The sequence below is a fragment of the Xiphophorus maculatus genome, chromosome 21 (assembly GCF_002775205.1).
Source record: "Xiphophorus maculatus strain JP 163 A chromosome 21, X_maculatus-5.0-male, whole genome shotgun sequence".
NCBI lineage: Eukaryota > Metazoa > Chordata > Actinopteri > Cyprinodontiformes > Poeciliidae > Xiphophorus > Xiphophorus maculatus.
In genome coordinates, this window is record NC_036463.1 from 15,400,642 (window position 1) to 15,413,568 (window position 12,927).

Sequence of the window (12,927 nt, forward strand, 5' to 3'; positions counted from 1 at the left end):
GCTAAATAAGGACAAAAGTGCTGAATGAGAAAAAGAAAGAAGAAAAACCAAAGGAGAAAGCTTGTATGTCTACTTGAATTCACAGGTAGTCAAAAGTTAAGATTTTTATCAGAGCCCATTAAGTCAAAATAATCCACAAATGGAAGGGAGAATCTAAGTATAGGATTTGACTCGCACACACATTTGGATTTAGTGTGGAAGTGCACACACACAAGAATTGTCTATTAGGTCCAAAATAAACAGTTTAACTTGAGTGGAGTTGCTTGGAATGGGATTTTGGTTAATGAAAAGGCCCACAAACTATTGTAGAGTGCCCTAAAAAGATCCCCTCCTCACCACCAGCACCCTTTCCAAAGGCTTTTTATTTTAAGGACTTGCAGCAGTCTTTGAAGGTCTTTCCCCAAACCTCAACTGAGTCTGTTCTACTTCCTTCTTTCTCAATGTATCTCTATGCCAAAAAAGTCTTTTTCTTGCAGGATCATCAGAGGTATGTTTGACTTCTAGTCCTAGTTTGATCCACAGTAAAAACTGCCCAAAACTAGACTTAAATATCCAGCCATCGACTGTGCAGGTGAAAACATATTAGGTGAGGTAGCAAAACCTGCCCATCTTTTTTAAAGCTTCTGAGGTTTTATGTGGAAAAGAAGCTATTACGATCTTAAGCTTAGACCACCCAGTGTTTTAATGCCACATTTACTCAGAAACACACACGCCCCCACACGCACACATGCTGGCAGAAACATTTTCCTTCAACCCAGAACTGTGGATCTGCTAGAGCAAAATAAAAAGTGTTTCTCTATCCAGGAAAGATGATTGTTGTAAGCCTGGTTGAAGAACTTCAAAGCAGAAGCTAAAATATCTAAAAGGTCAAAAGGACAAAAAATAGCAACATAAAATGTGTCCGTGTGGGAAACCGTTAAAACTTGACATGGTGTTGAGAAATGGGGCAGAAAATGAAAGACATCATGAGATGTCATAAGACCTAGAACCTCACACACACACATGCAGTTTGTGTCCATACATGGGCAGATTTAAAACAGAGCTGTGGCGGTGGTGTGCAACAACCCGCTTTTACCTTAATAACTCTCCACTTGATGTGCCCCAGCTATTCTTGCTTTGTGTAGGAGTCTTCCCCTTAGAGTTCACATGTCAGAATAAGACTCTTAACACACTGGATGCTGCAGGCAGTAGTCATAGCTCACAGCAAAAACAGCTTTGTCGGTGTGTGTGTAAAGCTTGTGCCTCAGGTTAAAAAGATAAGGGATTCCACTGACGATGGCTCACACACCTTGTGCCAATCAATCTCTGAGGAGACACTAAAATCCAGCTGTCTCACCAAGGCAACCGAGTTACCAGATGAGAAAGACATTCCAATGCTTTGGAAAGGTAAAATTTTTGCTTAGATTTAAATGCACTCGAGTATCCAGTTAATGATTGCATATGTGTATGTTCTAAACAAGAAATGCAGGGATGATGGAAGCGTTTAAAATGGACCAAATGGTTTAAGAGAGAGTGAAGGTTCAAAAGAAAGAGAGGGCACAGAAATACAAGCAGGGGCTCAACAGCAGTTTTGGTTCAGGGAAAGGTTTTACAACTTTCATCGCCAATCTTCTGTGTTAGTACCTGTGTTGTAGGCTAAAGCTGACACTGGGCTCTTTTGTGGAAGCATGCTCTTCATTCTGCTGGCCTCTGCAGGATGGTTGAATCGGAAGTAGTAGGACTTACCCAGACACAGGGAATATCCTATAAGAAAAACATAACAAAATAAGTGCCTAGAATGCCATGAAAAAATGGATTCTTTAACTTTTTCACTTTTTTTACATTTAAACTTGGAACTTTATTGGGATTTCGCATGAAAGACCAACGTAAAATGGTCCAAACCTGCAAAGTAGAAAGCAAATGATTTTTAACACAGTCAAAAAATATCTGAGGTTTTTGTATTCAAGATTCCTGGACTGGTCTGTATTTAGCCAATAATTCTGACCAGTGTCCTTGTCACCAAACAGCATAATACTGCTACTTCTATGTTTCACAATAAGGTGAACAGTGTTCACTTTCGATGACTTGCAACAAACTGCAAATGGGAATTCTTATGCCGTTCTTTTAATAATGTCAGTTTTCTTCCTACCGATCTCTCAAAATCGGTAGGAATGTTTTTGCTTGAGCTAAGCTTTGGATCTCAGAAGCTATTCAATAGTTACTATAGGCCTCTTAGCTGTTTCTCTGATTAATGCTCTCCTTGCTCTGACCTGTCAGTTTTGGTAAACCTACCATGTCTCAGTAGGTGACAAACCTTTTTTGAAAGCCACAAATCTTTTTCCTTACACTTTGTAATTATGTGGTACTGTTTGTTAGTCTTTAAACCATAAGCCAATGAGTCACAGAAGCTGAGTTGTAGCTGTTTTGAGTTTTCAAGTAAGAACAATAAACTGGAGGAAGGAAGGTATAGGGATGCATTCATCAGATTCTCTGCAGGATCTACTGGAGGAGAGCTTATAGTGAGTAAAAGCAAACGAATTAGCTATAAAGAGTAAAGTACATAATCAGATAAATAGACAAAACAAAATCTTTTCAGGAAATAAATCTGTATACTGTAATGAGTTCAGAGGCACAAGTTGGCTTCAAATTCAAATAAGCTTGGAATATTTATTCACAGCCAGACTCTCTCCTGCTCATGCTCGCACACAGCTAGCCATCCCAGTCCCACAGTGTTTGCTCTGGCCATCAATTAGGCGGAGAGGGCCAGGTATTAAACAAGACGTCAGGGTCGCAACCTCTGTAATACACAGCCAGCCACAGCTGTCCAAATATATCGCATGGCCGCAGAAAAACAGCAGGGCTGACACTTAAAGAGACTTAAGCGTTATTCAACACAAAAAGAACCAATGTATCAACTTTGCTTTTGTCTGCAACTTTTTCTCCATGATTTACTCGCCAGTTTTGCTGAGGACAGAAGATTCAGGTAAGCCTGTAAAACCCCATAATGTTCGCACATGTGTAAAGGGCTGAGAAGGCACCTCCGAAACAGCTCCGTTACAGTTACATCAGATTCCTTAGATCTGAAGTCAGACACCACACTAAGGCAGGAGGGGGATAACAAGAGGGCGAATGGAAAAAGACTCCATGGAAAAATGTCAAAGTTATTTTCCTTACTCTTTTTTTTTTTTTTGTTAGCGTCTTACATTTACTCTGTTCTTATTCCCACTCACAGCCTCGACTCCAGGTTAAAAGTGAGTGAATGCATTTTTACCTTCATTAAATCCAAGCGGTTCTATCTGCCAGACTCTGCCTTGGACAGCACTTTTCCCCCCTCTACCTTCAAAGTTGTACTTCTTAGCACAGAGGGAGACCTGAATGCAGTGCTGAGATGGAGCAAACGCCACACACACTAAAGAAAGAAATGTTTAGTCTACACAGCTGGACTGTGAACTATTCAAATCCATGTCTATGTAAACAGAACCCGGCAAGTTTAGGCACAAACGGTGAGGAAGTGGCATTAAGACAGGAAGATCATAAAGACGAGTTTACATGAAGGAAAAGTCCACAGCACACACACTCAGACACACACATATACATGCAGCTATTCAGATCTAATAATACATGTTTGTCAATGCCAGACATGAGTAATGAGAGTCTTCGACGTGTTGTGCATCATCTGTATGAGGAAACACGTCTTTACAGTGTCTGCTTAATGAGTCACAGCACCTCTCAGAATTTAGCAAGACTCCAATCGACAACAGTTGGATTCTGGCAAGTTAACTCTTGTGAAAATCCAATTTCCTCCCCCCAATAACCTCACCATGGGCCGCCTTTCAAGTGGAGAGGGAAATGCATGCCCTGATTTGTTAACAGCCTCTTAGTCTTTTTAATTTCCTCTCAGCTCCTTCATCTATAAAATCTATTAACTAACCTGCTCTTCTTTTTTATGGCTTTACAGCCTTTATTGCAGTATGCTATGTGATGCAGGCAAAGGGATAAAGATAGAAAGCATTCCATCTGTGTTAATCACGTAGCATAAGATAGACTTTCAAAGCTTTTCCTAAGTATTTACATCCACTCAATTTTGTTTTCAAAACGTTTTACTGCAAACATGAATGCATTTCATAGGAATTTTATTAAACAGATCAGCACAAAACAGTACTTATGATGTTGCAAGAAAAATAATTAGGACAATTACTGAAGAAGACCTGTTGGATGCTGCAAAAGTATAAACTAGTAACTAGGTTAACCTTCCACCATCAGGCCTGTCATATTAACAAATTCTACTCGACGATAAATGCTCCCCCTATTTATATTAATGATGTTTTGAGTCCATTTTCAAATGTTTTCAAAAGTTACTATTTGATTAACTGATTAATCACATGTGATTAACTGACTAACTGCTCACTGAACAGGCTTATCCATGAGATCAGTGCCCATAAACATACTATAGAATAGCTGAGAGCCAATCATGTTTATGTGTTGGAATGGTCTAATCAAAGTCCATACCTAAATCCGACTGAGAATCTGTAGCTGGGCCTTAACACTGACATTGACAAACGCATTCCATTTAATATGAATAAGTTTAAACTATTTTGTAAAGACGAGCAAACATGTCAGCTTCTACAGCAAATCTGGGAGAAAGAAACTCACTGAGACAAAGTAGTGATTCAAACAGTCTGAATACAAATACACCTCACTGATCAGATTTGTATCTGTACAACTTTATGAAAACAACCCATCCTTCACCTCCTGCTTCCCAGTTTTGCACTACTTGGTCTGTCACATAAAAATCCAACAAAATACAATGAAGTTTGTGGCTGTGACCTTCCAAGGGTTATTAATACTTTGCCAAGACGCTGTAAGTTCTTAATTGCCTAGATGAGATAAAAATCAAGTCTCTTGTTAATAAAAGGCTGAAATGATTCCAGCTGTTCTACTCAATAAAACCCATTTGATCTCATTCAAATCCCTTGTTAACCAGGAAATTGAGTTTGCTGCCTGTGTCGGAGCATGATTTACCCACAACACACACAGCATTCAAAGACCTTCTTCCATAACAAGAAACAACTTGAAATTTGTCTGTATATGCATTTACAGGATAATTTAAAGTCTGTGATCTACAAAGTCAGACCTCAGAGTCTTTGAGGACACAGATGTATGGGCCGCTTCATGTCTGGAGCCAATTTCTGTTCCCATGTAGATCTACGCATGCCACAGCGTTATGGGAGGGGAAACTCTCGCTCCGTTTGGGTTAGCATAAGTGGAGGAATCGACAATTTGAAACAATTAGGCTACGATGCAAAAATAAACAAGTTGTCGAGATCCCATGTCCAACAAGTACCAAGATGAGGCTGAAGTGGCCTGTCTTTATCAGCTTTGACGTACAAGGTAATCACTTAAACACTTCAAAGTAGAGTTAGGAAAATTCCTGCCAGTTCTCGTCTGAATGGAGAAGTAGCTTTTAAAAACAGTTGTGGTCAGAATGCAGTAGAAATCACTTGGATCTAGAAGGGGATTTATTCATTCATGAAATGATGCATAAACACAGGTTCCCAGTGGGAGAATAAGGCACACATTAACCCTCTGTGGAGCAAAGGTGATCAAAAGCAACTCCATGAAGACGGATCTTTCTCGGGGGATACGTTAAAGATTCTAATACTGCGCAGCTCAAGCGACACAGCATCTCTGCTTCTTGTCAAATTGTACCCATGGCGCATTGACCCATTCCACATTCACCAAGGCTAAAAAGCAAAAACATAACTAAAAATTGACAATCTTCCATCTGTTTTAAATCGGAAATATAGTGTAAATCTTGTAAACGAAGACAGGATAAGGTCGACACATCTCTATTATTTAAGGCTGATAACAAAAAAAAAAAAACAAGCCCAAAAATGCAAATGACAAGCAGTGGACAGTACCTGCAAGAACAATAACCTCACAGGTTTTGTGTCCAGGTGTCAGGTAACATGACCGTGGCTGGCTTCATTACCATAAGGCTCGTACTCTTTTGTTTGCTCACTCCTCGTCTGAGACTTCACAAGCTTATTTATTCCTCCACAATCCACACATAAATGTTTTATTCAATTAGAGTGCATGTAGTGCAACAGATTGTGAAACAACACAGCTGCAATCTGACTGAAACTTTCAACACTTGTGTGGCTTGGTTTGCTCTCTGCAGCAACAGCAGTGATTTACACCTCCAAATAAATCTGTAACTGGTTACTTACTATTTAAGGCTATTTCACAAAGTTTTTAGCTTGATCGCTATCACAAATGGTCCTGGCTAAAAAAAAAAAAAAAGACAATTTAAATAAAAATAAAAAAAGGTGCAAAATCAGATTATAACAGAACCATCTGTCTTGAGATCTACCAGACAAAGAGACAGAGAGATAGCCAAAACAAAAGGAAGCTTAATAAAGTCATACAGATTATATTTAACACATATGCACAAAAAGGTAGAGGGCCTACCACTACGGCAGACTATAGAAAGCTAATACTATTTTAAATTCTTCTAGAAATGACTTAATAGGTCGAAATAATACGTTCGTCATTTGTTATTGTGGTGATTTATGTCCAACTCGTCAGAAGAAAAAAAAATTATAAATAAATAAACACATTCCATTCTGAAAGTTACAAAGAGTTACATTTTGGTAAAATAAAGGGAAATGGAAACAAATGACGCCACTGTAAATGCAACTTTGTAGCTAATAAATTCGTTACTAACCTTGTGAGTCCCATTCAGTAAACGCTCGGCGAATACAACAAGTGTTGTTTATCCTCTCTCTTTTTCTCAAGAGGTTTTATAGAGACCCTGCTGTAACAGAGCCACTTCTGTAAGCAAAGCTGAAGTAAAAGCTCGTTGTAAATCTGGGAGCTGCTTGTTTGTTTCCCTGCTCGGTGATGAAACGCCTCCCCAGCCGTCCTGACTCCGTGTCGGAGAAAGTTCAGTGATTTACCATCCACCAGCCTCAGCCCGGGGACTGTACCAAGTTTCACTATAAATAAAAAGGGGGTTGAGCATCCTTAGTTGCCATTGGAGAAATAACTTTAAAAGTAGGCGAAATAAAAACTAAAATAAACGGTGTTTTTTATCAGACCACCACGAAGACAAAATACACACGGGAGTTTATAAGCTACGCAATAAAAGGTACGTAGTCAACCCCGGTGTGTAGATGGTACGTTCAAAGACGGTACAACGGTGAGGTATGTGGAGGACGCCCCCTCAACTTTCTTTGTCTCCCTACCTATTTCTATTCAACTTTTTTAAATCCACTTGACAAGTGTAGCGCCAAACATGCTGATACGTTCAGCTGCCTTCTCGTTTCGGGCTTAAAAATGTTTCATGATGACAAAGAAAAGGTTTATACTACAAAACAAACTGAGGTACGCAAAACAGGCTTGCGATTTATGGAGAAGTTAGAAGATGAAACAATGCGGCAAAAATCATTTACATTTTAGAGGACACGCAGGCTAAGTCTACTCTCCTCGGTTGCTTCGTTCCAGTGCTTTTTATGAGGGATGGCTGTAAGACATTAAGGGAGAAAGTGGAGCCGCTTGGTGGAGCAGTCTTGATTTGAATGAGTAATGTGAATGCTGGGAGGTTGAGTTTCTTTTTCTTTTTTTTTTTACCTGGTGTATGTTACAGAGTTCAAACACATTTTTCAAAGATTTATGCTTTTCTTGGCCTATTTTAAGGTATTGGAGAGATGCCAACTTTTTAGGGAACAATGAAATAAAGTTTCTTCTTTTTCCCCATATCTCTCCAGACCGTACTAAATGTGTACATCAAATTCTAGAGTTTTTCAGAGTGCATAGAAATCTGAACAATAAGCATAGAGATTTATTTTTTCAACAATATTCATATGTGACATATGCTTCACAGTCGTGGTTTTTACACATGCACTGTCGACACTCCATATGAAGGTACTGGACTCAAATCCCGTTGCAGGCTCTTTCTGTGAGGGGTTTGCATGTTCTTGTCATGCACATGGTTCTGATGTCCCCTTACTATTCAAAGCCATGCATGTTAAGTTTACTGTGGACTAAATTACCCTTAAAGGTGAGTGCATGCATGGTAGTTTGTCTTTGTGTTTCCCAATGAGGGACAGACAATCTGTTCAGGGCATACTCCGTCTCCAATGCTGGAGAAATGCACCAGATCCCTCACGAACCCGTCAGGTCTACAGAAAACGAATGGATAATTTGATACTTTTGTAAACGGCTTGATTGCCATTGTTTCCCTTTATGTATCAGAAGTGCCTTCCAGCTGTTCCTGTGACTTACCAGTCAGGCTTATGTGATTCCAGGTCAAGCTCCAAATTCCAGAATCCAAAACAGATCATTTCCTAAACATAGTAAATTGGCTCCAGGCCTCCCTTGTGTGTATGTTTGATGAGCGTTTTTCTTTTTTTTTTTTTTTTTGGTGTTTTTCAGCACAGAGATGAGAAGCCAGAGGATGTTCCCGAAGTATGCATCTCGTCTGAGGCTCTCCATATTTTTTTCCAGACATTCCCTTTTCCTTTTACTGCAATTTCACCAAAGCCATCACCATCTACCTCAACTCTTTAATTAAATGAGTTTCAACATTTAGTAATTATATCAAAGTACTTTTGAATTTCTTTTATTTTTTTTGTTCTCCCCTTTAGAGTCACTTACTCCTCCCCCCCCACAACCTCGCAGTACCCTGGGGTTGTGTCTGTGCATACTCTGAGACGATGTCAATATTTGAATCAGCAAGGCTCACCGCAAAGACAAATAGGCCTGTCAATATTTAACTTGAAATGGCTAGGCTTGACAGAGCACAATGAGGAGGTCTGAAAAAGGTAAATGGAAAGGAGAGACAAATCGTGGTGCAGTGAGTTACGTGAGACAGAAGCGGAAAATAGCAGCGTTTCAAAGAGCGCAAACTTTCCGGAAAAAAAGGGAACACTCTGCAGGAGAGAAAATTCTGAGAAACTGGATGAGGGAAAAGAGCAGACAGGGTAGACGGGCAACGGATGAATCGATCAGGATAGTTCTCAGAAAACAGAGACGCACTCAAGGTACAGGGTGAAAGCAATGGAAGTTAAGAACTCTTAGAAGAAATTGTGAGAAAGTTTCAGTGTGCTCTGACTCCTTTTTGCAGTCCACAATGACAGAATGTGAAGACTTATGTATGCTGTGGCAGCACACATAAGTCTGGAAGGAGTGACTCATTATAGAAGCTTGCTGTTCCAAACCACTATGAATTAAACCAAACCAGAGGTATACATCCCCCACACACGCGCACACACACTTCCAGCCTCCATTACACACGCATCATGTTAAACACAGACACAACCACGCCAACATTTCTGCACACACACTAAAACACTGCACACCCATTTGTTTCCCTACGTAACGTCATAAGTTGCCCATGTGACTCATACACAGAGAGAGGAATGCAAGCCCACTAAACCACAAACTAACCTCTTTTTTTTTGCAGACAAACACATAAACACATACAGAAGTTATGAAATACTAAAAGCTTGAACACAAACCAAGGAAGTGAATTTCCGGTTAAGTTATGTACTAAATTTAACCAGTAGGGGGCAATATTTTAAGCATTTTCCAAAAAAAAAAGGCTTGCTACTGTGTGCAAGCAAGAGGAATGTTTAATAATGTGCGCATGAATGTGTAGACCTTACCCTGAGTAAGCGGTGTGGGGACGGTTACCTGGACTCCATCCAGACTGCATAGATGACCACAGGGGTCAAGGGTCACCACCCCTCCTGTTGTAACAATTATAAAGCAAGTGTTATTAACAAGTAAAGAACAAGTAAAAACACAATGTAGGACAAATCATTAAAAGGGGTAGTTTCTGGTTTTTGAAATGTTGTTCTGTTAAAAGGTCTCTAGCCGCTAACTTTAATCTAGACTAAACCATAAGAAACTACTGATCAATGCACGTGGCATGTTGTAAACATTCATACAACCGCTTGCCATTGTTACAAAGCTGTTATATTAAGGTGAACTGATGCCAACCTTCATTGATGATATGACAGTGCTCTGCCTCAATGCCAGGCCCTTCAATCGTAATGTCCTGTGGGACGGGAGCGTCTTCTCGGCCTATACGTGTGACCCCTGTGACGCAAATCAATGACAAATGATTACTAGTAAACAGTTTGAGCTACCGACATACATGCCTACATAGGTCACTTTTTTTAAACTGAGTTCTCTTGCACATCATCTGTTCAAGTCAAAAATGGAAATGATGGCCAATTGTGGGTTACTTGTGATTATGCAGAATTAAAAAATAATTTAAAAAAGAAACAACTGCAGGGCAAATGTTTTCTCTTTGTGCAAAAGCCTTGCGTAAAATTACTATGTAAAAGCTTTAAGTGCAGTAGAGTCATCATTCTTCTTCAGATCGTTTTGTATTAACTATCTGTCAGTTTGCATTAGAACTCCTTGTAATATCCAGAGGCTATTAAACAATAATCAGCAGTACAAGCATCCCTCTCATGTTGTATTACATCCTACTTGGATCACTTCACTATCACTTTTTTGGCAACCATCTAGAATACCAATGAGGAAACCAGCTTTATGGGAGAATACATTTTAGCAGGATAATTAAGACACATGTGCAAAAGAGTTTGTAATACAATTTTATCTGAATATAAAAGAACATTCCGCACATTAACAAATTGAAAGCACATTTTCTTGTAATGCTTTTAGGTCTATAGATTTACACTTCTCATAAAACTGTGCAGAGAAAAACATCTAGTCGTATTGTCTTCCTATCACCAAATGAAATGAACTAAAGAAATAAAAAAAGGCTTTGGTAAACAAACCCCAATCAGAGATATAGAGGAAACTTTCTACAGTGCCTCGCAAAAGTATTTGTACACACTTTTACAAGTTTTGTGATATATTCAAAATCTTCGTACTTTATTGTGATTTTTGATAGGTGATGTTAGTCGTAAACCCCAAGAGATTTGCAGGTGTAATGGCAGAGAACAGTGGTTTTCCAAAGTATTGACTCAGGGGGATCAATTAACATAGTCAGCTTTTTCAGAGTTTTACTCAGAGAATTTTTGAAACCTACTTATGTTTCTTTCTTTTAGATTAAAATGGCACACATTGAAGCTTGGGATTGTGCCAACACCTGTATGAATATTTTATTGCTGCTTTTTATATAGAGCGTGATATTCCTAGCATTCCACATTTACAGATAGTTCAGCTTCTTTGTCACTGCAACCATGGAGCAGATACAGAGAGTTGGGAAGGGCAGGGGGAATCAACAACGTAGGAGTTTAGCAAGAGGACGTTAAGACATGGGGAGAGATTAGAGGGCATCTGGTTTCACTCCAGGCTCCATGTCAAAGAGTTGCACGGCAGGTGAGGATACATTAGAAGATTTAATGGTCTGCATCCTCTAGATCCTCTAGATCGGAGATGTAAGTGAAAATAAATAGCTTAAATATGACCCGGTAATCCCAAGCTTTTTCGGGGTTTTTTTCTTCTTTTTTTTTGCTGTCTTTTAGTAATGTACGTTACCTTCTTTTAGTGGCAGCAGGGTGATAGCCACACTCAGTCTCCCACTGCCCAGGCTGACCAGATGAGGCGTCGCAGTCTGCACCTTCAGGCCTTTCCCCGTGTCTATCAGGTCCAAGGGTGGAGACTGCGAGGATTAGTGGGGAATAACCAGTTGTTCTTATTGCATTTTAGGGATGTAACAACACAACATGAAAGCTGACTCTTTGCGGCAATGCATTTTCTGTAAAAAATAAATGCAAATGTGTCACTGATGGCGCATGTTTGTGGGAGAGTTTTATTTCACCTTGGGTTCTGGCGGACACATCTGATCCGACTCTGGCTTAAACATCATCTCGGCTTCCTGAAAGGACACGCAAACACACTGTTCTGTGAAAGCGATTAAAAGTTCTTGAGGCATTATGGCTGAGAATATTGGTAGGCTGCCAGCCCACTACAAAACCAACATGTTCACAGACAATCCCACTAAGGACTAACAGCTGATGCAGTTCTCTTTAGGAAAGAAATCAGGGATGTTATTTATGAGACAATGCAAGCAAAGTAGAAAATCGGACGTTTCTAGCAGGCAAACTGTTCAAATTACTGGAAATTAGCATCTTACCTGAGTCCAAATGATAACTTTTTTTTTTTTTTTAGTTTCCTTTTTCTTAGAACATGTCATCAGAATCAAAGCAAGAGCTTATTTGGCACTATTTGAGAATAAAACTGGTGTGCTTTTAATTACACCAGATTCTTAAAGCAGTTTTAACAGTGATGGATGTTTCACATTCCTTCATTGATTATCCAAATTAAAACAGAATGTCACAAACAATGAAATTGCCTGACTCCCTAAAGAGGTGAATTACTTTTTATTTATATTGCCCATCACTGACCCAATCCTTTTTTTTCCCTTGGAAATTAACTCTCATCACAGCAGACATTCATTTAGCTTACAGTGCTTTCTAAAGCTATACATGTCACAGGAACGATTCTCCTTTTCATCATGACAAAACATTTTGTTCCCAAATATGTACAGTTAGGAAAAATCACAACAGAAAATTTCAAGACCACATCTTTGCTTCCTGCCAGTAATTCACGACAATATTTTTGGATCATTTGAACTATTATGTTGTGCAAATTAAAAGCCAGCTCGAAACGGAAAGGCTCAGTGTTTAATAACAGGAGGTGAAATGCAAAAATAAATGAAAAATCTTAAATCAGTCAGCCATGAAAGCAAGAGAATGGCAAACTTTGAAGAGGAAAAGAGGCAGAGAGGAAGATGAGAGGGAGAGAAATCAGAAGTGTGGCAGTGTATGTTTTTTGTAAACATCCTCAGATCGTGTGCCAAGGAGTTCCTGTGAACTGCCCTACAATTCAGCAAAGAGAGAGAGAGAGAAAGAAAGCTTACCACTATTTGTGTGCCCACACATAAAAACCTAAAATATGAAATAC

General features: G+C 39.3%; 1 protein-coding gene across 7 annotated transcripts in view; it reads right to left on the minus strand.

Annotated features, from left to right (window-relative positions):
• LOC102219853 (pleckstrin homology-like domain family B member 2) overlaps positions 1 to 12,927 on the minus strand; it is a 36,978-nt gene that overhangs the window by 19,998 nt on the left and 4,053 nt on the right. For 4 of the 7 annotated variants that reach the window (XM_023325840.1, XM_023325841.1, XM_023325842.1 and 1 more), the window contains exons 2-6: positions 11,783 to 11,839; positions 11,500 to 11,623; positions 9,985 to 10,083; positions 9,648 to 9,731; positions 1,624 to 1,743 (exon numbers count right to left, since the gene is read on the minus strand). In XM_023325840.1, the coding sequence (XP_023181608.1) occupies positions 1,624 to 1,743; positions 9,648 to 9,731; positions 9,985 to 10,083; positions 11,500 to 11,623; positions 11,783 to 11,839 (484 nt within the window). Of the gene's footprint in view, positions 1 to 1,623; positions 1,744 to 1,821; positions 1,882 to 3,250; positions 4,324 to 6,706; positions 7,223 to 9,647; positions 9,732 to 9,984; positions 10,084 to 11,499; positions 11,624 to 11,782; positions 11,840 to 12,927 lie in introns of those variants that run through there. The other 3 variants (XM_023325844.1, XM_023325846.1, XM_023325845.1) reach the window with 3 other exon arrangements.